The sequence below is a fragment of the Equus asinus genome, chromosome 10 (assembly GCF_041296235.1).
Source record: "Equus asinus isolate D_3611 breed Donkey chromosome 10, EquAss-T2T_v2, whole genome shotgun sequence".
Lineage (NCBI taxonomy): Eukaryota > Metazoa > Chordata > Mammalia > Perissodactyla > Equidae > Equus > Equus asinus.
The window spans coordinates 78,437,036-78,462,650 of NC_091799.1; the positions used below are offsets into that span (position 1 = coordinate 78,437,036).

A 25,615-nucleotide genomic window follows, 5' to 3' on the forward strand; every position below is an offset into this window, starting at 1 on the left:
GTTAAGCCCAACCTTCGGAAAACCTGCGGAGAATCTAAACACAGAGCTGTTCTGGTTAAAATACAGATGCCCAGGGCAACGTGTTGTTGCCAGCAACCCACTCGGTGTGGATGAACTAAATGGAGACTGTCGGTGTCGGAGAGAGTACCTGAGGCGGAGGTACAACGTAAGGGAGGCGGTGGGAGGAGCCCAAACTCTCCTTTGTTCACAGGTCTCAAAGCGTGGACCGTGAACCACCTGCATCAAGGGACCTGAGGTCCCTGTTTAAAAGATGGGTGTCTGGGATGCACTCCAAGAATTCTTACCCACATGCAAGACCAAGAATTACTTGTCTGGGTCAGAGACCTGCGATCTGCTGGGGTCAGATGTGCGCTTAGCCATCGATGGAAAGTGCGCCCTCCGCTGGCAGAAATTTGATTTGCCTTTCACCTGAGTCTCTCCCTCCCCTCCCCCAGGATCCCATGAGGTAACGGGTTCTCTAAAGGCGCAAATGGTCTTCCAGCTCCTTTCAGGACGCTGAAGCCACACTCCAGGGTCCTTCTCCAAAACGGAGTCCAAAACCAGTGAAATCAAAGAAGAGTTTTTGGGGGGGGGGGGCGGGGGGAGGGGGGAAGTTCCTTACAAACTGCCTTTTAGGCTCTACAGCATCTCCTCACTTGTTCCCTTTTTCTATCCTTGAAAGAGCAGGCGCATTTCCAATACCTGCAGCTTGACATGCCATGAGCAAAACAAGTGGCAGGGGTCATGACCAGCTCAAAAGATTTTCTCTTGCAATTAAGACATCACATCATTCATTTAGTCAGTTGGGACAAACTACAGTCCTACTCACCACATGGGTGAGGCAGGAGAAGACAGGATATCACAGGACAACCCTGCAGAAGCTGAGGTCCCACTGCACTTCAGATGCTTGAGTCCTTGTCTTCCAGAAATCTAGCTCTGGGTCACTGGACTACTTTTGAGCTATCACAACGCATGAACAGATGGACAACTACTCCCAAAAGAATTCTAAGGTTATTAAAGCCCTGGGCTCAGGATAGGAAACAAAAGCAAAACACACCACTCCATTCCTTTGTGGCCAAGTCAGTCTTCCATGAGAACGAATTCTGAGAAACAAGCACCACCTCATGTTACACTGCATTTACCCCTGACCTTGACCTCTCTGTCCCTTTACCTCATAGAGAGTCAAAGGAAAGAGAGAGAGAAAAAAAGACAGGGGCTTCTTTATAAGGATTAGATATGATGTGGAAGCAAACAGAAGGGCTGATAGAATGAAGGATCAGAGGAAAATATTTCCGCCATAGTGCCTGAACTACGCATGTATGTCCCTGGTGGCCTTCGTGATCTCCAGTTTTCCCCAAGAAGCAAGACAATCTGGATCAGCCTCCTGGCAGAGGACAGTCATCTGGGAAAGAAGAAGGAGGGACACCCAGAAGAGATGAGCTCCCCCAAAATACATGCTTTGGCAAGGGGACTTGGTTGAGAGCTATAAGTGAGGACATAACCAGTCTCTTAGAAATACCAGGTCGTTTAGGGTGCCCCCTGTGGAGGAAGTAGAACAGGTTGACCCCTGACCCCTAATCCCTTAGCCATTCAGCCTCACACTAGCAGAAGAAACCTTCTAGAAGTGCATGTATTCCCCACCAACAACCAACAAGATACATTGCCCAGGAGCTAACTCTGCTCCTCCAGTCTTTTGTTTTTCCTTTCTGAGTTTCCCTGGATCTTCATTTTAGTCCAATTTTACAGGTAGAGAAATGCTGAGGAAGCGGGAAGGGAAGATGAGAGAGCTGCATCTCTCTAAGGATGACTGTGGAGCCCAAGGTCCTCCAGGGAAAACCCTGGATTGTGAACCCTGACCTGACCTTGTGCCACTGTCCTGGGAGCTCAGGCAAACTGGAAAGGCAGGAGGGAAGGCAGGACCCCTGTGCAGTCCTCCAGCCCCCCCTCTCTGTGCCGGAGAGGTAACTCACACCAGGAGTTACCAATCTGCCTATGGACATATGCGTGGCTTGAGGCGTGCCGGTTCCAGTGGTAAGTCTGGGTGTCCCTTTCCCTTCCTCCTGTCCCACATCAGAAGCACAACAGTCCTTCCTGCACTTCCTGGTGAGCCTCCAGGTAAGGAAGAGAGCTGGAGATCACTCAAGAGGGTCTGGGTGCCAGTTCCAGTCCAGCTTCTGATGTTAACTTGAGCAGCTCCCTTAATCACTCTCAGTTGTAAAATGAGGACTTTTCACTTCCTTCCAGGTGTATGATTCTAATTTGTAATCTGAAAAGGGATGAAGGATATCCTACAAATTGTGTTTCCATGAAGACCTGGGGAAATGACAGTGTCCAATGCCCTACTGATCTTCGGAAGGTCTTTTTTCTACCTCCAGGTACACTAGTGGACCCCTCCCCCCATGCCTTCACAAGCCTTAGCCCCCAGGAGTTCAACAAGAGAAACCAAGTGGCTCATCATTACCTTGTTCATCATTACCCTGGAGGGTTACACCCCCTGATTCTGTGGATGAGGTCAGTAGACAATAGCTTCCAGAACTCCATCTCAGTATCATTCACACTCTGTTATCTGTGGAGGCCTGGGCATAATCCCCTGTACAAATGTTTAACAGCACTGAACAGGCTCCCCACACCCATCCCATTAACACCCTCTGCCTAGCTCTGTCTCATGGGAGCTCCCTTGTTCAGGCCGGAGAAAGACACCCTCCAAGACAGGGCTGCTAAGGACTCCGTTTCTGGTCCTGAATATCAGACCCTGAATTCCTGTTCTATCATATACTAGTTGTGAGACCTTGGGTGAAATATTTAATCTCTGTAAGCCACAATTTCACCTTCAATTAAAAAGGGGTAATAAAGTACCCATGTCACAGAGCTGTTGTGTTGATTAAATAAATCAGTACGCGTCAACTTCTTAGAACAGTGTAGCAAGCATTTAATTAGTATTAGTTATTATTATTTAATTTGACCTAACTGGAAAAATGTCCTTTCTTGTGAGTCTCAGGAAATAGAGAAGTTTCTTTATTAATGCTCAATGACAGAAGATGGAGCTATCTTGGGGTAGGGGGAAAGGTTGCCTATGCTGGACCCAAAGTACTCATAATTGAAGCTGTTACTTGACTTTTTCTCACCCAAGGTAGGTGGGGATGAGGAACTTTCAGGTTGATTTTGGACTGAAGACTTCTCCAAGCAAGCTACACTTGTCAAAAGAGGATTTAGGAGTGTGAGGAGAGCGATGGGGTCATTCAAATAAAACAGGACTGTTCCAGTATGTGTACTTGGTGGCCACGCTACCTTCAAAGTTCTGCACACAAACCAATTTCTATTGAGGAAACAAGGTACAAAGAAACTCCCATATGGATACTAGCAAGATTTGCTGGTGTCTGGGGAAGACTATAAATTAGCTGGTTGCTGTTCACATCAGAGCCAAGCGGGGCACATTCAGTTTTTAATCTGGACCGATTTTCCGGATCAAAAACTAGTCTTTCCAAGGGATGTAAATGAGCCCAGGAGGAAATTTTCCCCTGAAGTTTATGAAGTAGCTGTCATTTTAATCTGAGCAGCTTTCTAACCTGAAAGCCAGTGTCTGGATAAAATTATAAAGGAATGAAACACTCTTCTAGGCTGAACCTAGTCCAAATAATCCTTGTACCTCAAATTTGATGTATTTAATATGGCAAACTATTTAAAGGGTAGTTTCCACTATCAAAACCCTATCTATGCTTCAAATAAAATCAAAGAGGCCAACAAAACATATTCATGGCATGGATATCAGAATAAGACCCTGGATGAACGAGGTAGAAAATATTTTTAGGAGAGGAACTACAAAAAATAAGAAAGGAAATATGGTGAGCCATATGAGCAGTTTTATACAGCACACTTTGTGAGATACTTTTAAAAAAAATTCTGCTTAAATGGATTGAAATCTATCCTTAAAAGAACATTACATACACGGCTCACGTTTAACTATAGATATAATTATGCATTGTTCAAAAATGGTGACTCGATGGTGTTATGTGAATAAACCAGCAGAATCCAATTGATCATGATGAGGTTATCTTAAGGAGCAAAGTTAGAAAGAAGCCCTTCATTGAAATACTGCAAGATCTGTGTATGTGTGCATAGAAGAAGAGAAATAATTTAATATATTACCCTGGACTGCTGCTATTATCTCCAAAATGAACAGTGGAAATAGAATAGCTCATAATTTAAGTGTGCTGCAAATTATGATAATAACTCTAAATTCCAAGGCAGGTAGCAAGGCACAGGTGATAAAAGATATGGCTGGAAGAGTGAGGGTGACTCCCAGAGCTGAAAGGCAACAAGTCATATTTCCAAATGGAGAGATCTTTGAGCAGTGAAAATATTTAAGCAGCCACATGGGAACCTGCAGGATTATTTTCTTTGCCCTCTGATAAATTTCCCCTGGTTTGTCTCTTTCTTATAGAAAGCTAAACTGCGCTTTCTGCAAAGTTTTTCAGACTGCATTCAAATAAAGTTATATTGTTTTCCATTGTTCCTAAGATATAATTAATCCCATAAGACAATCTCGCTTACAAAGTAAACTAAGAAAAAACAGATTTCTCAGAAGGCTAAATATAGGCTCAGCAAAGAAGAATAAAAATCGTTATTTGGGAAACAATGTTTAGAACTTTATCGTTTAGAGTGTTCTACTTTGAATAATCTCACAACGCAGGCCAAATCAAAGTAGACAAAAATATACGAAGACTTTTTACCTGCCTAGAGGAAACGTAAGTTATTGTGTTTCCAGTTCTCTCCAATTCTTTGCTAGAGCCCACAATCCGATACATCTTTGTTTACATCGCAGGGCAAAGACAGGAGTTCAAAACACGGGAAAATTAACCCATTGGGGGCTCCTTTCTGAGAAAACGGCCACAGAGTGGAAGAGGATCATAACAGCAAAGGCCACATCCCTACACAGTGCGTGGGCACGACTGGAGATGGGCAGGGGACTCCAGACAAATCTTCAGACACTTAACAGGAAATGGCTGGGCTCTGGACAATATGAATTCAATAAGATGTTTAGAGACACAGGAGGAGCTGTTTGACTTCCCTTGCACAGTTACAGTCCTCTGTAATTGAGACAGCATGATCTCTGCCTCAACTCTCAATTCTCTGTGGTCAAAGACACAGCCCTCCATCTCTACTGTGTCTGGAAAATAGATCATGCTTTTAAGAAACAAATATCCCTGGAACTGCCTGGGCTGGGGGAGGGCGAGGTTCGCGTCTTTTCTCGGCTCTGGGCAGAAACGAACCCAGTTCAGCTGACGCTGGTCAGGGGAGAGAGAGGCGGTGCGTTGCCCGCTTTGCGTCCTCGCCAGGGACCCGGACCCGGGCGCTCCGGGCGTGGTGCCCCCGGGCGCGCGAGCGCATTACCTGGTTTTCGGAGAGCTGCTCCGAGCGACACAGAACCGAGTCTGAGACTGGAAGCCAGGAGCAAGAGCCGGAGCAAGACGCCTTGGATTACATCCATTTCACCGCGGGCGCCTGCAAAGTTTCACCAAGTCCCGGGCGCACAGGGAAAAGGGCGTCTCCTGGGGGACGTGAGAGCCGCGGCCTCCACGGATCCCCTGACCTGAGTGAGGAGGCGGGGGGCTGAGGGAGCCGGAATGGACCGGGAACGATGGAGGAGTTCAAATAGGCAGGACAGCAGCCGGGAGGTCAGCGTGCGGGAGTGAAGCCGGCTGCGAGCAGCAGGGCTTTTCGAGGGGGCGGGGGCAGCAAAGGAAGCCGACGGGGAGGGATCCGCTGGCCGAGGGAGGGAGGGAGGCTCGACCGACCAGGGGGTGGAATTACAATCGAATGGAAGTGAGAGGGGCAGGCTCTGAGATTATTTACTCTTCGTCCTCTGGGACAAACAGCCCGCCCATCACCCCCTCTAGCGACCCCCCAGCTCAGCCCTTCCCCACTGGTGACCTAGATTAGGGCGCTAGGAGGGGCCGACTTCACCCACTAGAGACGCAGGGCTAGAGTTAGGTGATTTCGAGTCCGGGACCCTCTGCCGTGATCCTGACCCTGAAATCTTGCGGCGCCTCCCCCTCCCCTGCCTGTCCCCACCTCCGGCCGCGCCCCTCTAGGTCGCTTCCCCCCTAGCTCGAAGACTTTTCCCAACACCTCCAAACGTTGCTCTGGTCTGTCCAGAGCACTTAAGGGACTGGGGGGGTGGCGTGCAGAGAGGAGGGGAGGGTCTGTGATTTGCCAGTGGGGGAGGGTAAGAGGAAGAGGGGGCGGGGCCGGCTGGGTCTGGGGCGCTAAGAAGATAAATAGGATTTAAGGCGCGCAGATGGAGAGCTGAGGCCCGGTCACTCTGCTGGAAACGCCGGGTGGAGATTAGGGCCCAGCGCGGGGGAGCAAGGTCCCCTCCCGGCAGATGAAGGCAACTTGAGACCCTCCGGGGGAGGAGATGAAACTCCAGGTTAAGCCTGGCGTCGGGGAGAGGGACGCGAGCTTGAGCCCCCTGGCGGACGGAGAAGACCCGGCTGGGAGGGGGCGCGCGCCGACTAGGCTGGGGCTGGTGGCCGGCGCGGGGCCCCAGCCACTGATCCCGGGATCAGCCTTCCCGGGTCGGCTCGCTGGCCCGAAAAGGGCCCCTTCTCCTCCAGCTTTGCTGCCCAAAGACTTAGTAAAACGCGCCTTTTGCCAGGTCTCCCGGTGGCGCTGCGAGAGCAGAGACCCCAGGACTCAAGTCCGGTTGCACACTGGCGTGCTGAGCTCCAAGCCCGCGAGAAGAGAAAGGAGATACAATAAATAAACCAAGAGGGAATAAATCTAGAGGGAAAGGCAGCCCTCGCCACTAACTGGGGAAAAATCAAAGGCCCTAGGAAGTGTCCCGCAGAGGGAGGCAGCGGTCGCTGGCCAAGAGGACTTGTCGCGGACCCCGCCCCACCTGGCAGCACGGGAGGCTCCGCGGGCGACCTGGCCCTTCATTGTTAACCCGGGTAGGAGAGCGGGAGGGAGCTATGTTAACTGATAGATCTCTCTCCCCTGCCCCGCCTCCAAAGAGCTCATTCCTCTTTTAGGAATGAAGTATCCCCTGGCTGGAGAGTTTCTAATGAGCCCGATCTTGTTAGCTAGCAAAGCTGAGAATAGGTGCCTTTTGGGCTGGCGTTCTCAGGTGTGCAACTGTCCATAAATGAATTCAAAGTCCCCTCTGACTTAAGCATTTGAAAGTCTTAGCTGTGACACCAGAGCTTGTGCTTTTACACGGAGCTGGAGTCGAAAACACGGACAGACTGTGCTCTTCACTTCCACGCTGATAACAAAGTCAAGTCTGAAGCCAGGTAATGCGACCGGCCCCAGGGCTGCCAGTCTCAAAGGGAGCAGAATCATAGACCCTTAGGATTATCCGAGATGGGAAAGGTTATGTAGGCCCTGCCTCCAGTCCACGCAGGGATCTGCCTTCAGTCTCCTTCGCAGGTCATGCGCCTGGGCTTGAACATCACCTCTGACAGAGCTCCTACCTCACCACCAGCCCAGAAGTTGTACAATAGCTCTTTTTATGAGAAAGTGATTTCTCATATCAGACCTAAGGTGGCACCTAGAACCAAGCAAGTGTTAACAGGAAGATACCTCCCATGTTAGTTCTGCTCTTTCCAACTTAAAAATGATTCTCCCTGATGTAGAAATTGAAAGTAATAACATCCATTAATATTACGGCGAGCATTTACGTAACACCTACTATGTACCAGACCCTCTTCGGAGTGCTTTGTCATCCCAATAACGACTATACCACGTAGGTATTGTTTTTGGTATTACCCTCATTTGATAGAGGAGGAAACTGAAGCCTGGAAGAGTTAAGTAACTTGCCCAAAGTCATGCAGCTCCCAAGAGACAGAGCTTCTTCCGTTGAATCCCAGTGGTCTGGTTCCAGAATGCAGGCTTTTAAGGAGACAGATGGAGAGCAGATGCAGCAGTGGACCAAGAATCTTGAGATCTGGGGATTTAATCTTAGGCTCTGCCTATAGTGTATGTTGGTAAAAAGAAGGAGCTGGATGAAATCATCACTAAGTTCCAGGGTTTCCTTTCTCTTTATTATCTGATAAAACAGCACCATCTAATCCAAGTCATGTTTGCTCTGAAAGTGCCTTTAAAAAGACCTGTACAAATCGTCCTTTGCAAATTTGCCAGCCTGAGTTTCAGCCCTCTTTCTCATATCCCTACATGCACCCATTCCACCTCCTCCTCCCAGGCGCTGGCTTCCCTTCCATCTTTTGCAGGTGGCCACTGGTGATTTGGAAGTGGCTTGGTTTCTTCCAGGCCCTTCTTGTTTCCTCCTTATGGGGATTACCTTTGATTATATTGTTATATTTTAGTTTTGAGTGCCTCCACACGCTCTGGATCCTCAGGCCATTGAGATAAGACCTTACTTCTTGAGATCTGCTTGTTAGACTGAACTTATTCCCTTCCTTTGCTGGTCAGATCACATCCCCCAAGGCTCCCTCTTCCTCCAGTTTGACAACCAGTTTAAGGCACTTTTAAACCTGACTAAAGACAAATGAACACTTGCCTTTCACTCTCTTCCTGCCTGCCGAGAGGAGGAAAACTGAAGAGGGCAAAGAGGCTTTGAATGTTTCATTTTAAAAAATCTGTTCACATTCACTGGAGGTCTAAACTCAATTAATAAGGTCACTGGCAGAAGGGTGACCTGCCTGCTTTGCTCAATATCGTGGAAGAAGAGCCTGACCTTTACTCCATGGAATGGATTTGGAGACTGTTAGAAGAAAAGTGAAGGCAAATTTATCAATTATAGAATGTTTAGGAAGTCCCTAAATGAGAGTGAGACAAAGACAGCAGCAAAGAATCAATTTATTTTTTTGAATAGGTAATATGTACATATAAAATTCGAAATATGCATCAGACACTGTGTATAGTGAAAAATGTTTCCTTTCAACCTTTCTGTCTCAAAAGCAACCACTGTTAGTAGTTTCTTTGTATCCTTCTAGAAATAGTCTATGAACATAAGGGTAAATATATACACATATATTTAACACAAACAGGAGCATGCTGTACGTGCTTTTTAAGCTGAAGATCCTTCCAAATCAGCAGATACAGATCTGCCTTCCTCTTATTAACTTATGAACAATATTCTATTGTATGATGTACAGCTATTTATTTATTCTTTCTTCTGTTGTTTCCAATTTTATTATCATAGACAAGACTGCAGGGGATGACCTTGAATGTATAACAGCCTGCACATGTTATAACAGACTATAGGGTACATTTCTCCACTAGCCTTTCTCAGCCAAAGGGTAAATGCCTTTTCAATTTTGATAAATTAGCCAAATTTCCTTCCAAGAAGATTGTACAAGTTTACACTCCTGCAAGAAATATATGAGGGTGACTATTCCCACAAACTCTCACTAACATAGTGTCTGCTCAACCTAGCACTCTATATTACATACATACGTAGTACATATTTAAATCAACAGGCAACATATAAAGAAACGTACACAAATAATAAGAGTAGCGATTGATGGATTACAGCCACGTGAGCACCCTGATCCCGAACTAGAACACGCCCAGCAGCCCAGTAATCCCTCCTCATGCTCCCTCCATAGATGTATATATTTTTGAAAAAAAAAAGAGGAGAGTTCAAGCCTCCCATTCACTTTTAGTGAAAATACACAAGCAAAAATAGATCAGCAAAAAATGTGAGCACTCTCAGCCCCAATATGAAACAAACATTAATTGAGAGTTGATCCCATTTTGTGTAAGGCTCTGTACTGAGAACACAAAGACATGGGAAAGAAAATACAACAATGCCTTCGGCACTCCAGAAGGCTACAGTTTTGTGGAGAGAAGACAGTTGCACAGCCAGCTGTTCCGCAAAGCAGAACAAAGGAAGCAGTAGAGGAGTACAGGCAACATGCCGTTGGTGTGTCAACAGAGGAAGACCCTGTGTTACAAATGATAACCTGTGTAATAATATGTTATAAAATATAACCATCAGCCACCCAACTGTTTAAATCACGCTTATATGCATGATAGGATTCACCAGGGACAGAACTGGAGTTACCATGGTAAATTACTTGGTATTCCCAAATCTGTCCTTCCTTCTACATACATTTCTAGCAGGATCGCTTAAAAATGACCCGGGGCGGTGGGGGGGCCAGCCCAGTGGTGTAGCGGTTAAGTTCACGTGCTCCTCTTCAGGGCCAGGGGTTCACAGGTTCAGATCCCGGACTTGGACCTGGCACGGCTCGTCAAACCACGCCATGGCGCTGTTCCACATAAAATAGAGGAAGACTGGCACAGACACCAGCTCAACAACAATCTTCCTGAAGCAAAAAAAAAAGGAAGATTGGCAACAGATGTTAGCTTAGGGCCAATCTTCCTCACCAAAAAAATCCAGGGGAATTATAGTTAAGTTGGGCAACCTGATGATTCCTCAGCCTTTGATTTTAATGTAAATATTTTTAATGAAGTATAAAGATGCATAAATCTTAAGTGTATAATTCAATGGGTTGTCACAAGGTGAATAAACTTATGGGATAAGCCTCCAGATCATGAAATAGAACAATGCCAGACCCTAAAAGCCTTTTCATTCCTCCTGCTATTCATAACCTATCCCACAACCAAATGAAAAATCATTTTCCTGATTTCTAACATCTAAATTTGTTTAGCCTGGTTTGGAACTTTATATAAACGGAATCCAGCAATTTAATCCAGTAACATAATCATTTATGTTTAGCCTCTTTTATTCAACATTATGTTTGAGATTTTAATCCAAGTTGCATGGTTATTCCTTTTCATTGATGTATAGTATTCCATTATATACATGTATTACAATTTGCTTACATTCTACTGCTAATGGACATTTCGGTTGTTTCTAGCTTGGAGCTACAACCAAAAATGCTTCTGTGATCACTCCTGTGTGTGTCTTTGGTAAACATGAGTATACATTTCTGTCATGTATACCTGTGAGCAGAATTACTGGGTCATATGATAGGCACATGTTTAGGTTTAGAAGTTCTTGTCAAGCAGTTTCCCAAAGTGGCTATACCAATTAACACTCCCACTGGCTGTATATGAGAGTTCCAATCACTCCACAATCTCACCAACACTTGACATTATTTGTCTTTTTTATTTTAGTCATTTTGGTGAGTATGCAGTCACCAATATCACATTGAGGTTTTAATTTGTGTTTCCTGAAAACTAATGAAGTCAAGTACCTTTTCACTTGTTTACTGGCTATTATAGATCTTATTTTGTGAGGTACTTATTCATGACTTTTGCTCATTTTTCTATTGTATTATCTATCTATTTCTTATTGATTTGCAGAAGTTCTTTATATATGCTGGATACAAGTCACAGGAATTTTTGTTTTTGGTGGATATTTATATTGAAAGTATCTTCCCCCCTCTGTTTTGTCTTTTAACTCTCTTAATGATGACTTTCAATGAACAAAAGCCCTAGTTTTAATATAGTACTATTGATCAATTTCTTTCTTGCTTGCTTTCTTCTATCCTTTCTTTCTTCCTTTCTTCCTTCCTTCCTTCCTTTCTTCCTTTCTTTCTGATTCACCCTGAGCTAACATCTGTTGCCAATCTTCCCCTCTTTTTTTCTTTTTCCCTCCCAAAAGCCCCAGTACGTAGTTGTATATTCTAGTTGTAAGTCCTTCTAGTTCTTCTATGTGAGTGGCCACCGCAGCATGGCTACTGACAGATGAGTGGTGTGGTTCCATGACTGGGAACCGAACCCAGGTCACTGAAGCAGAGCACAGTGAATTTTAACCACTAGGCCACCAGGGCTGGCTTGGATCATTTTTTTCTCATTAATGATTAGCATTTTCTTATGTCTTCTGTTTAAGAAATCTTTACTGGGGCCAGCCCAGTGGTGCAGCGGTTAAGTTCGCATGTTCTGCTCCGGCAGCCTGGGGTTCACCAGTTCCGATCTCAGGTGCAGACCTACGCACCACTTGTCAAACCATGCTGTGGCAGGTGTCCCTCATAAAATACAGGAAGATGGGCATGGACGTTAGCTCAGGGCTAATCTTCCTCAGCAAAAAGAGGAAGATTGGTGGCAGTGTTAGCTCAGGGCTAATCTTACCCACACACACAAAGAAATCTTTACTTACCTCAAGGTCACAAAGATATTAATCCATGTTTTCTTCTAAAAGCATTATTGCTTACCTTCCATATTTAGATCTGCAGTAGATTTTGTGTATGATGGAAGGTAGTGCCAACGGCCTTGTTGATTGGACGCTTCCTCCTGATTTGGATATGGGCAGCTGCATCTCTACAGGGAAGGGGTGTAGCTTCCAGGATGTGGCTCCTGGAGTATATCTTTTTCTCTGCAAGCATCAGCCAAGCTGAGGCTCAAGGCTAAAACTGTAACTATACTTCTCACTGGGTATATCCAAGTGGATAGCCACCCTGCATTATGTGTTTTGGGGCATAATCAAGCCCATCTGCTCCAAAATGTCTCTCTTACTGATCTCCTGGTTTTCTTGGAATTTCTACCATGGTTTAAAAGTATAACTCGTTCATGACTTCTTTCCATTCTATTCCAAAGAGTACTGGAGAGAGATGGAAGAGAGATGTTTTAAGAACTTTCATCCAGGTGGTTCCTCTTAAAATGGACACATTCTTCCCAAAAAGGAAGGGAGGGCTCATTAACACTGTGCCTGTTAACACAGAGGTAAGGACTAACCTAGTAGCTTGTTTAGCTCTCACTGAGGATATCAGCCCCAGGGTCTACAGCGGGTGGAATATCTGAGTATGATAGTGATTTGGGAAGGGAAACTGGTGGTGGGCGAGGCTCAGAATGTGGGATGTGGATTGTTTGTAATAGCAAAACTCTGGAAGCAATAAACATATCCATCAGTAGAGCAGAAACTGGTAAAATACATTATGGGATATGTGGAGCACTAGACAGCCATGTAAAAAATAATGGGCTTAGAGCTTCATGTGCTAAAATGGAGCAATGTGGACAAAGCAAGATGCAGAACAGAATGCAGGTGCTAACAGACTGTGGGAAGGGAGTTTACGGGTCTGAGATGAATTGGAAGAAGAGTAGCAGTGTTGTTTTTCACTGTTTAAACATTTTTAATCACATGAATGTCTCTATTTGGATGAAAAAGAAGGTAAGAGTGCATTTTAAAAGAATAAAGGGCAGCCTAGGGGGAGTGACAGGAGGAATGACAGGGAATGAGAAACCAAGAGAAGAGACGCAGGTCCCACACATCTTAGGAGAAGGAGAGAATGAAGAGTTTAAGAGAGTCACTCCCAAGGGGCAGGGCGTGCAAGGCAGACTTCGCAGATAATGTGCTTCAGTCAGGTGCTGCCAGATTTAATGTGCTTCTTCCTGAAAATGCAGGGAGACCCTGCAGCACATTGGGGCATCCCCAGGGTCGTGTAATCTCCAGCTAACCTGGAACCACACATACAACACAACAAAATGCCAGAGCCCCCCAGTGCCCACGGGCACTCCTCACCTTACTACACGGCATCTATTTGGAGAGCTGGCGGGCAATTTCAAAATGCAGGGCTTGTCTGTGAAACTCCATGATGTCAAGAAAATCTCAGTGGACTAGAGGTCAGGAGACCTGCTCTCTGGCTCCAGACCGGTCACTGATTGCCAGTGGGACTTTGGTGACTCAGTCGATCTCTTTAGACCTTCTTTTTCTCCTCTATCAAGAACGGATGTCAGATAAGATGATGTCTCAGCTCGTCTACGGCTCACCATCTCAGCTTCCACAGACAGCCGCTTTACTTTTCCCAGGACAGACAGATTTCACTGCTCAAAAACAAAAAGGAGTCTTGTAAAAGGTTTATTCTCAGAAAAACTTTGAAGTTGGAAAGAAACAGTGTCTTGCCAAAAAAAAAAAAAAAAAGAAACAAAAAGAAACAAAATAAAATGCAACATTTAATACACACACACAGATGGCGGGACAAAAGCTATCCCCTGCCTCTGAGAAGGCTGTAGGAAGCAGACTCATGGTTTCCAAGCCGGCCATATCCAGTCCACCCAGACAGAGGAAATGGGGAGGTGTGTGGGGGGGGGGGGGGGGGGGCGGGAAGACCAGTGTTGGGAGGTGGGCGTAGGAAGCAGAGGAACGCTGGCTCCATTTCTGGGTTATTTACCGACAGAGCAAGTAAATGCAGATTTTCTGATGCCAAGAGAAAACCTGTGGAAAGAAGCAAAAGCCCAGATTTTCCCATCCGAGTTTGATTATATTTTCCTTTGTGTGTTTCTTAAGGGAGGAAGCAAGGAGGAGGAGGAGACCAGAAAATTTGAAGGTTCGGTCTGATCGGTGAGTGTCACTAAGTGGAAGGTGTCAAGGAGGTGAAAAATAGCTGGGTCATGGGGACACTTGGTTTCTACCCAGCCCCAGGGGAGGAGGGATGTGAGAAGAAAAGGTTTAACCAATAGAAGAAGTCATGTGGTGTGTCAGGATGGTTGTGCTGGTGGGAGGAAGGAGGAATGGAGTAGCTTCAAAGGAAATTCCTTATCCAAAAAGTAGGAGGGGATGGCTTAGATTCATGTTTTTAAGTTAATTGGCAATATGGAGAAAGCTCAACAGTGAAGGATGAGGGAGAAATTAGGCTTGGTTTCCTCCCCTGCATAATGGGATGTAACACATACTTGAGAGGCTGTGCCTATCAGATGGGATAACCCAGGGCACTGTGCATACCGTGCACTTGGCATCACTGGATGTTGGCTTTATTCCCTTCCATCACTCTCACATTTATCACAGAAGCAGCCAAAGTCCTCTCTAGAGTTAAACTCCAGAAGCGCTAGTGGATGATTGCTAGGATGTCAAAGAAGACTTGTGGCCAAGGAGGAAGCTCCGATTCGGATACTTTCAAAGTGAACTGGAAATAATGGAAAATCAAGGTTTATATTTTGGGACAAGGAAAGATCTCTCCCAAAAGATAATGACACACTAGATAGGGATTTTCCCAGGAAGGAACAATGACTGAGCCATCAAAATAAATGAAGATACACACAGGATACACCTACAACTGGTAGGATGCCAGCTAGTCCTCACTGCTCCTGGGAACATCTAGCCCATTCATATTTTCCTTCAGCTTTAGTGCCTCTTAATTGATCCAGTATGTGTCCTTTTCATGTTCCTTATTTTCTTCTTTGTTTATTACTTATATGTCCCTGGATGAGTCACCTTGCCTCCCTGACATCTGTTTCCTGGGCTGAACTGGATGGAGCACAAGATCCTTCCTAGCTCAGACATTATTTTTTTTATTTTTATTTTTTTGAGGAAGATTAGCCCTGAGCTAACACCTGCCACCAATCATCCTCTTTTTGCTGAGGAAGACAGGCCCTGAGCTAACATCTGTGCCTATCTTCCTCTACTTTATATGTGGGATGCCTGCCACAGCATGGCTTGACAAGCGGTGCCTAGGTCCGCATCTGGGATCCAAACCAGTGAACCCCGGGCTGCTGAAGCCGAAGGTGCAAACTTAAATACTGCACCACGAGGCCGGCCTCCCCAGCTCGGACATTCTTGCAGCTGCGTTTGGGCATGGCAGCTGCAGGCACACCCTCCTCAATCATGTCCAGACCCCAACGACTTATCCTGGGAAATGCTATCATGGCTCTGGTGTCTGAGCTGAGGAATAGACCAAAGTGGTTGCTGAGTCCAGATGACAGGAAAATCTGAGCAGCAGACACAGAATGTGGAGATGTTGACTTGCATGTAGTAGGCAGTCCTGAAAATATTTGGTTGGCAAACAGAGAGGGATGGCTTTAATCGCTCTTTGGTCCCAAGCTCTATTATAATCGTGGGTTTAATTGGAAAAGAACAACACACAATTCAAACTATCCACTTTCACTGGGGTGAAAAGCAGACTGTAGCAATAATGTCTTTATTTTGGATGCATAAGAAAGTATGTATATACTTGCATATATATGTCCCCATGTATCCTCACTCGTGCACCGACTTCCCAAACAGTAGAGAACTGTATGGAAGGAAATTAGGGCAAAGAAGAAACCCAGAAGTCAAGAAAACAAATTGGGAGTAGAGAAAGGAACAGAAGTGGAAGTTGTAGAAAACAGGAAGAACATTCTCACCCATATTCCATAAAGTCCGCAGAATTAGCTCGCAAGTTTAATAGCATGGTTTCAAATTTTAACTATTTATCATTTTAACAAGTCAAGAAGATAAACAAAATTGGCAGTTCAAGTTGGTGGCTCTTTACAAGTGTGCCCTTCTTTAAGAAATTGGAATTTATGTAAAAGATATATTTGGGGGATGATTAAGATTTTGTCATGATTTGTTTTAGCAATTTTAGGAAAGTAGTCACTACAAGAACTTTCCAAATGTTCTAATTGAGAGTAGAATAGACACTTAAGCTAAAGTGTTAGCTTTAATTTCAGTTTATATGTATTCAAACACAAAGATAAAGCATTATTGAAATGAAAATGGAAGCCAGTTAAAAAAGTGGAATAGGGGCCTGCCCGGTGGCACAGCAGTTAAGTGTGCATGATCCGCTTCTGCAGCCCGGGGTTCACCAGTTTGGATCCCGGGTGCGGACACGGCACCACTTGGCAAGCCATGCTGTGGTAGGTGTCCCACATATAAAGTAGAGGAAGATGGGCATGGATGTTAGCTCAGGGCCAGTCTTCCTCAGCAAAAAGAGGAGGATTGGCAGCAGTTAGCTCAGGGCTAATCTTCCTCAAAAAATAAAATAAAATAAAAGTGGAATATATGGGGCTGGCCCAGTGGTATAGTGGTTAAAGTTCTCATGCTCCACTTTTAGCAGCCCAAGATTCACAGGTTCAGATCCTGGGTGCGGACCTAGCACCACTTGTCAAGCCACGCTGTGGCAGCATCCCACATAAAATAGAGGAAGATGGGCACAGATGTTAGCTCAGGGCCAGTCTTCCTCACACACACAAAAAGTGGAATATATGTACCAAAACTGAGATTTCATTGAAGAGTTTTTAAATGCAGATATGGTATTAATGGAAGAAAATAATTACACTTAGAAAAAAATATCCTTCTTAAAATGTTCTCCATTTTCCTCTCTCACATTTTCTTGGGAATCTGAGCTGCATGTTCCATAAGGGAGAACAGAAATATTCTAAAACACTATACCTCTCCAGGCACCCAAAACACAATCTCCTCTTCCTACAATCCTTTCTCAGTCTAAGAGTACACTTTAATAACAAGTTATCTCTAAGATTACCTATTGGGATGTTTAAAGAATTGAGAATCAGCTTTGTAAATCTCTGAAGCATCTGTGACTGTATCTAATGTGTCAGACTCGTGATTGAACACTCTAATATGTTTATCCAGATTTGAAGGCTGGGTGAGCAGAGAATGGAGGGAGAAGAAGATATGATGGTATTTTATCCTCAAACATCCAAACTAATTAGACTGCTATTTAGTTTGCAAAAAATATATATGTAGGGGCTGGCCCCGTGGCCGAGTGGTTAAGTTCGTGCGCTCCGCTGCAGGCGGCCCAGTGTTTCGACGGTTCGAATCCTGGGCGCGGACATGGCACTGCTCGTCAGACCACGCTGAGGCAGCGTCCCACATGCCACAACTAGAGGAACCCACAACGAAGAATACACAACTATGTACCGGGGGGCTTTGGGGAGAAAAAGGAAAAAATAAAAAAAATCTTTAAAAAAAAAAAAAATATATATATGTATAAAGAAGAGTTTGCAAACTATATTTTCTAAATTTTATTTTGTGTGAAAGATACTCATCAGAATCTAAAATGTTAGTGCTTCCAAATTTATTTATTAGTAAGGGTTTATTTTGTGTTATATTTTTATTAATAGTAAATTAATATGACTATGGGTCATAATTTGATTTTTCTTTTAAAATAAAACCCTCTTTCCCTTCTCCCCCAATTTTTGGCTGATCATATATTTAGTCTGTTCAGAATTACTGTTATCATGATTTATATATTCCCAAAGAACAGTTAGTCTAATGCAGCACTATCTAAATAAAACTAGATAGTTTAAAAGCTAATAAAATGGCAACAATATCATTTTCCCCTAAATCTTGCACACACAAAAAAAACCACAGATGTCAGTTTGTTGAACAGTAATGTCACAAACAAAAGCACTTATTACTCGAGAAGATTGAGTGGAGAAAAAGAATCAGCTGCTTTTGAGGCCAGCAAGATTGTGATGTTAGCAAAACTTCTCTTAGACCTATCAGGCCAAGGACCAGGCTGGAAACCCTACGCTCAGCTGATGGAGCCCAGCAGCCTGGCAGCTGTAGAGCACTTGCCTCCCAACACCTCTCTCGCCCCAGAGGACCACGAATGCTGCGGAAGCCAGAGCAAGAGCTGGAAGCCTGAAGTGGGCTGGCCAAAGGAGAACTTCCAGTTCCTGGCCTGGCCCAGCCCTTTCCTGCCCCAGGCAGCTTAGCTGACCTAGACCTGGTTACCAGCAGGTGTGAAGTCTGCCCCGCAGCAACCTGTCTTCACATCCTACACTTTCATCTCACTCCCTAACTCCTGGCTCCTCCATCCCAGAATACCCCTGTGTGAATTGTCAAGTCTATTAGTATATGATATTAAAGAGTTTGCAATAAATTATTTATGCTGATTAAAAAAAGAATGCTATTTCCAAGCAAAGTGTAAATGAGAGATAACAGTTTTGCTTTCTGAGGGGATATTTGCATTTTCACAGAAAATTAAAGCAAGGAATGAAGTAAATAGTCTAAGATGCAAATGGATGACTCTCCATCGTAGTTCCTAACTTGGCTGCGTATTAGAATCTTGGGGGAGAACTTCATAAAATACCAATGCATGGGCTCCATCTCCAGGGATTCAGATTTAATTAGCCAGTGGTGAGGCCTCAGCGCTGGGATTTTTAAAAGCTCCTCAAGTGATTTTTTTTTTTTTTTTGATGAAAGGCTCTTGCATTTAGAGTTTCTTGCATCATAGAAACTTTTTTTTAAGATTTTATTTTATTTTATTTTATTTTCCTTTTTCTCCCCAAAACCCCCCAGTACATAGTTGTATATTCTTAGTTGTGGGTCCTTCTAGTTGTGGCATGTGGGATGCTGCCTCAGTGTGGCTCGATGAGCAGTGCCATGTCCGCGCCCAGGATTCGAACTGACGAAACACTGGGCCGCCTGCAGCAGAGCGTGCGAACTTAACCACTCGGCCACGGGGCCAGCCCCCAAGTGATTTTTAACGTGCAATCAAAGTTGGGAACCATTGATCTAGAGTGAGAGAGCCATATCCTGAAGCTGGAAGGTGAAGGCTGACGAGCTCTGGGGGTAGCTGGGAGGAAGACGCTGCAGATAGGATTTCTCCTTCAGAGGGAGGGCTGGTCTGGAGAAGCACTTCTCAGTCTTTGTCTTGCATCTTCATCCCTTGAGGTCTTGTTAAAATGAAGATTCTGATTCTGTAGGTCTGAATGGCTCCTGGGACTCTGCATTTCTAGCAAGCTCCCAGATGATGCCTATGCTGCCTGATCCAAAGTCCACATTTGAGTGGCAAGGGTCTAGCTGACCCTGAAGATCCCTTCCGATCCTAAGATTCTATAATACTCTGACTTGAGAGCAGCATGGCTCGAGGAGCTAGTTTTGCAGAGAGGGAGCCTAAAGGCTTAACCCACGGGGTGCTATTTGCCTGGCCTTGACATGATGGTGAACAAATTTGCTGAGAAACGTAACTCCCTTGACATACAGTTGGAGGAGCTGGGTTGATACAGACCCAGGATGTGCTAAGGAAACATTTCAGAGCCCAAAGAGAGTGAAGGAGCCTCCTCAAATGCTCTCCTGAGTAGACCTCGCATCAGCTTAGAAATCCAGGCATAAGAGTAAGGCATAAAAAAGTAGGGGTAAGAAGTGGATGTATGATACTTAAATACATCAAATGATTTCAAACAGTTTACATTTTATATTTTAAAAATTGTGAAGCCATATTTGGACAAAAAAACACTAAAGGTGAATGTAGTAAATGCACATAAAGAAACATCATTCCAGCTTTAGGTCAATCACGACACTAGGTTGGGAGGATCTATTCCATGACAATTTTTTTTAAATCTTTCAGGAATTCAATAAAATGTTTTTCCTTTTGGTGTTCTTCTTTATCAAATATTCTCTCTAGAGGATGTACCACCTTTTAGGCTGTTGGCTTTCTGAAGAGAGTCTTAGCCGTGCTGAGACCATGATCATGCCCCTTCAAAGGATAAGGATGAGGATGTAAATTGCAACAAGAAAAGAAACAAAATCTAGATTCAGACAGAGTATCCTCACAGAATTTTGGAAGACAGAAATTTTGCAAAACTCCAAAAGCCTAACTCCACAGTGAATCCAACATCTTTCAGAGTCCTTTAGGATTCTTGAGCATGGTCTAAAGCAGTGTTTTTTAAAGTGTGGTCTGCGACCCTTGGGTGGGTCTCTGAGACCTTTACAGGGGGTAACTGTAAGGTTAAAGCTATTCTTATAAAAATAATAAGAGGTCGTTTGCTTTTTTGACTTGCAATCTCTCATGAGTATCCAGTGAATGTTCCAGAGGCTGCATGTCATGTCTTATCACAACAGATTGAATACAGAAGCAGGTGTGAGAACGCAGCTATCTTTTATTAAACCTGACATTAAAGAGATTTGCAGAAATGTGAAACAATGCTATCCTCCTCACTAATGTTTAATTTTGAAAAATATAGTTATTTTTCATTAAAATATGCATTTATATTAACGTATAATGGGCTTACTTAACTATTTCTTAAAATATTTAAAAAATTTCTCAGTTTTAATTTTTATTATGGTAAATATTGACAGATAGAACCCACGTAAAGAAAAGCTCTTTGGTGTCCTGAATAATATTTAAGAGCATAAAAGGGTCCTGAGACAAAAAAGCAAAGCTTTGAACCATTGATCTAGGGCCTTGCTTCTCAAAGTGTGGCCCGTGGACCAGCAGCGTTGGCTGGGGACCTTGTAGAAAGGCAGAGTCTTGGTGCTTAGACCTATTGAATCAGAATCTGCATTTTGACAAAGTGTCCAGGTGGTTCTTGTGCACAATTGGACTGAGAAGCACTGGCCTTTGGCTCGTATTTATTTAGTCAATCCTAATCTCAACATGGCATAATCATTGAAAACGTGGACTTTTTGAATGCCATCTTAATCACTCCCTAGCTGAGTGAAGTTAGGTAAATTATGTAGCCTCTTTGTGCCTCAGTTTCCTCATCTGTAAAGTGAAGAAAGTCATAGTCCCCAGCTCATAGAGTTGTTACGGAGAGAAATGAATTAACATATGTAAAGGTATAGCACAATGCCGGCCTGTAATAAGCACTTAGTAAATACTGAGTGTTCCGTAAATATTCACTGTTTTTGTTCTTTTTTTTTTTGAGGAAGACTAGCCCTGAGCTAACTACTGCCAGTCCTCCTCTTTTTTGCTGAGGAAGCCTGGCCCTGAGCTAACATCGTGCCCATCTTCCTCTCCTTTATCCGTGGGACGCCTACCACAGCATGGTGTGCCAAGCGGTGCCATGTCCGCACCTGGGATCCGAACCGGCGAACCCGGGCCGCTGAGAAGCGGAACATGCGAACTTTGTTGCGCCACCAGGCCGGCCCAATATTCACTAAGTTTTAGTTGCTATTCCTACCTCAGGGAGCGGACAGATCAGTGGGAAGGCTGGGATCCCAGCAACGTCCATACAATGAAGCTGCCAAATCAATTCCCTGTGTGTTCATAAAAGGCAGAGGGAGCCCAAAGCCTAGCCAAGGAAGTCATCAAGGATTTTATTCTGAACCTCCAAGGACGATGGGAGTTTCCGGATGGTCAAGCATGCAGAAGGCATGTTCCATGGTAGAAACAGCGAGTGCAAAGCAGAGAAGCCTGGGGGAATGTGACATGATTGAGGAACTGTGTTTTTCTTCACCACAAGCCTTTGAGTTTCACAGAAACTGAGGCACAGAGAGGTTAAGTAACTGCCCAAGGTCACAGACCTAGTAAGAGTAGTGGTCAGGATCCAAACAAAGGCAGGTACGCTCCCAAGGCCATGTACTTTTCCACTATGTGAAACAGCTTCTGTCCATGATACCAACACTGTGAAATTTATTGAAACTTGTTTTATGACTAATAAGTGACCTATACTTGCAATGTTCCGGGTTCTCTATTTGGCGAGTTCTATATACCTCAATAAACCAAACTGATTAATTTTATTCTTCAGATCTGGATGGCGTCAGATAACGAAGGGTTTATTTGCCAGACAATGGAATCCAGATATCATCCTGTGAACAATGGGGGAGCACTGAAGACTCGTAACAGGAGAGTGGCATTTTAATTTCAAGATTATAAAGATCAGTCAATTGGATGTTGTGGCAAATTATCTTCATGCGAAGTGACATCATGATGAAGAGATGCTAAGAAAGCAAGAAAAAAAGACCATGAAGCATGAACTAGAGCCTGCTAAGAGTGCCCCAGCACCCAAGAAAGGAGGGCTTTTTTCTAAAAGGAGGGCTGGACCAAGGAAGGCTCTTTGTTAAACTCTGCTTGGAGATCTGAAATTCAAGTTGATCTTTAGGTCATGAGACCTCTGACAAGAAGGTGTATAATCAACAGAAAAATCAGAGTTCCTAAATCATGCTCTATCCCAGGGAAAGTAGCCAAAATGGGTTGCCTAAGCACATTCCTGCCTCTTTTCACACGGAGATGTGGAGAAGTCAAGCCTCAGCAAATGCCTGTGCCTGGCTCCCTCCACCCCAGAACCCCAGCAGCCTTCACCCTTCGGAGCAAATTAAAAGGGACCTTTTCTCAAGTAACTTCGTTAGTGGCTGACCAGAGGGATGGGGCTTCCCTTCTGCCTCTGAAGGGGCAGGTATCTGTTCACATAGGAAGGAGGCAAATGGACACATCTGGGTAATTAAATTAAGGGAAAATTCCACATTAAAGGCAAAAACTATAGGACAGAAAACAGATCAACGGTTGCCAAGGGCTGTGGTGGGGGGAAGAGCTGACTACAAAGCGCACGATATATTTTGGGGAGATGTTAGATCTCTTATGTTTTCTCTATGGTTAGCCAGTTGTATGTGTTTGTCAAGTTTTCTAGAACCATATACTCTATGGAAATTATATCTCAATAAACCTGACTTTTAAAAAACGCATATTATGTCTTCTCTATTTCTTAATTTGTGCTCTCTGTAAGTATTGCCTTAACATTCTTTCATAGCTAGTATTTTCTGAATGCTTAGCATGTCAGACACAATGCTAAATATTTAATATTATATTGAACAGTTTCAAATTGCCGTTTTCATAGGTCAAATGTTAACCATTTAATGTGATTTAACCTAATATTTACCATAATCTTTTGAGGTAGATACTATTATTATCTTCATTTTGAGGTGCAGAATGAGGCTCAGGATGGTTAAGTAATTTTCCCAAGAACACAGTGAAGAGTGAAGCCAGTTCCAAAAAAGAAAAAAATGTATATGTTTAATGGAGAAAAGTGAAACACAGAGATTCTCAAAGGAAGAAAAGCGACCTACCCACAACGACATCCTCCCAAGTGATAACATTTGGTGCATGATCATCAAATACTTTTCTAAGCCTTCAATAAAAATTATTCTGAGAGTTTTTTCTAATAATGGAAGACGAAAGATATAGACATTGAATAAATCAAGTGGAGCCATAAACGATGATTTTGTCTTGTTTCAGCTTGCCAGGCGTTTTGACAATTGGAAAACAGTTTAATGCTATTTTACGCACTACCCACTTTAATTTTTACAATCCATCTTCTCATCTCCTCATTTTCTACCCCTTAACACTGGGATCAACTTCACATATTTAAGATGGCTATTGATAATTATCATGAGTTTCCAATGCAATGGCAGCACTTAGAAAGAGCCTAAAAATACAGGTGTCTACGTAGGTAATTAGCACATTAATTTATCTCCAGGCCCCCTTATCTTCTCCCTCCTGGGAGTCATTGATAACTTGCTGGCTTCAGATGAATTCACTGTGTCAGAAATAGAGAAAGAGCATTGTGGAGTTAATTCCAGCTGCCAGAGAAGCTCAATAAGCCCCCAAGAAGCTTTTGAAAAATCAAAAAACTCTTAAAAAGGTCTTTAAAAGTAGTTTTTCATGTTTGGCCCAACAGAGTAATAATGCTTCTTTAAAGATAGCGGGAACGTGAGCCAATCAATACACTATTAAGACACTGCCAGCACTGACATGAGATTACATGGTGAAGAAATTGTGAAACCTTTAACTTTTTCATTTCAAGCAAGAAGAATCGGGGGAAGGGGCTTTTTTAAATTTATTTTATCTGAATAGCCTTAGGTAAGACAATTTTTTTCACTTTAGATCCGGAAGTTCACCCTCAGTCCACATTCAACCAAGAGATCAGTTAACTTTAGATCTTTTTTGTAACATAGCTTTATCCTCCAGACTGGCCCGGCTTCTTGGTTTGGTAGAAAAACACAACTACTTACCTGGTAAAGACTCCTTCTAATTATGGCCCTTATTCTATTATTGAAAATATAGGAGCTTAATCAGATTAACTTTCGCAGTAATTTGGCTGCACTTATGCATTACTTTGAGCTTGAAACACTTTCTAAACAGAAGTCAGCGGTCTGTGAGGGATTTTTAAGTCTGGAAGAATCTGCAGAAGTCACTATATTCCATCTGTAATTTCAGAGACAATAAAATGGACACCCAGAGAGGTTAATTGACTTAAGACCACACAGATGAATAGATAATATTAAAGTTGAAAATCACCCTAAAACCCAGAGCCTTAGAATAGATCAGTGACTTTCTGCTCTCAGTGTAGCTCAGCATTGCTTCAGGGAGCTTTAAGAAATCCTGATACCCAAGCTGCACCTCAAACTAATTAAATTAGACTCTCTGGAGAGAGACCAAGGCATCCGTGTTTTTTAAACTTTTCAGGAGATCCCAATGTTAACTCTCCAAGTGCAGAGAACCACTGGGTAGACCTCTTGCTGTTCTGAGTGTTCACTTTGAAAAAGTCAACTTATCAACATTGCCAGAAGCATTTTACATGCACGATTTTGAACGTACTCCAAATCAGATTTTGTCCTTTCAAACTTAATGGCATGCAGGAGTCATTAACACTATTTTACAAATATTTTCAGGTCTCTGTCTTCCAGGTACTTGATAGGTCTTTGCTTCCTGGCCCCTTGTGATTGAGTGGGGCACGTGACTGGTGCTGGCCAATAAGTTGTGAGCAACTGGTACTTTGGGCTGGAGCATTTAATTGCTGGTTCAAGCCCTTCCAAAGCTCTCACTCTCCCTGTCACAATGATCACCCGTGTTCCACAGAGTGGCCATTCTGTAATCCTGCATCCCAGAGTGAAGTCCACGCTCACAATGGATATGTCGCACAGATGAAAATTAGACGTTGGCTGTTTTAAGCTAATGCAATTTTGAGGTTATGTATTACCACAGGATAACCTAAGCCCTTCTGAATGATTACTGCGTAATCCTAAAGATGGTGTTATATGAAAAGTTAATTATCTTTAAAAGAAGAATAAATCTTCTCCCCTAAAATGAGTTTTCTAGATTTCATTGAGTTTTTTCCCCCTTTCCTACTATTGAGTCTGGCTCACAAATATTTAATCTCAAACTCAAACTTTTGAAAGTCTTGTCTTGTTTCCAATGTTGGCACTACTATTTCCAGGCGTTGTCAAAGGTCAACTAGAAGAATC

General features: G+C 43.7%; 1 protein-coding gene and 1 long non-coding RNA gene across 3 annotated transcripts in view; one reads left to right on the forward strand and one right to left on the reverse strand.

The window, feature by feature from the left end:
• Positions 1-5,720, reverse strand: part of EGFLAM (EGF like, fibronectin type III and laminin G domains) — a 172,765-nt gene extending 167,045 nt beyond the window's left edge. Inside the window, exon 1 of one of the 2 annotated variants that reach the window (XM_014831261.3) lies at positions 5,392-5,720. In XM_014831261.3, coding sequence (XP_014686747.2) covers positions 5,392-5,488 — 97 coding nt within the window. In that variant the 5' untranslated portion in view covers positions 5,489-5,720. The remainder of the gene's footprint in view (positions 1-5,391) is intronic. The other variant, XM_070519746.1, reaches the window with a different exon arrangement.
• Positions 5,721-7,158: 1,438 nt separating this feature from the next.
• Positions 7,159-22,258, forward strand: LOC139046431 (uncharacterized). Its single transcript, XR_011506506.1, has 3 exons — positions 7,159-7,295; positions 14,216-14,269; positions 22,123-22,258. It is a non-coding gene; the product is annotated as an uncharacterized lncRNA (long non-coding RNA).
• Positions 22,259-25,615: the final 3,357 nt, after the last annotated feature.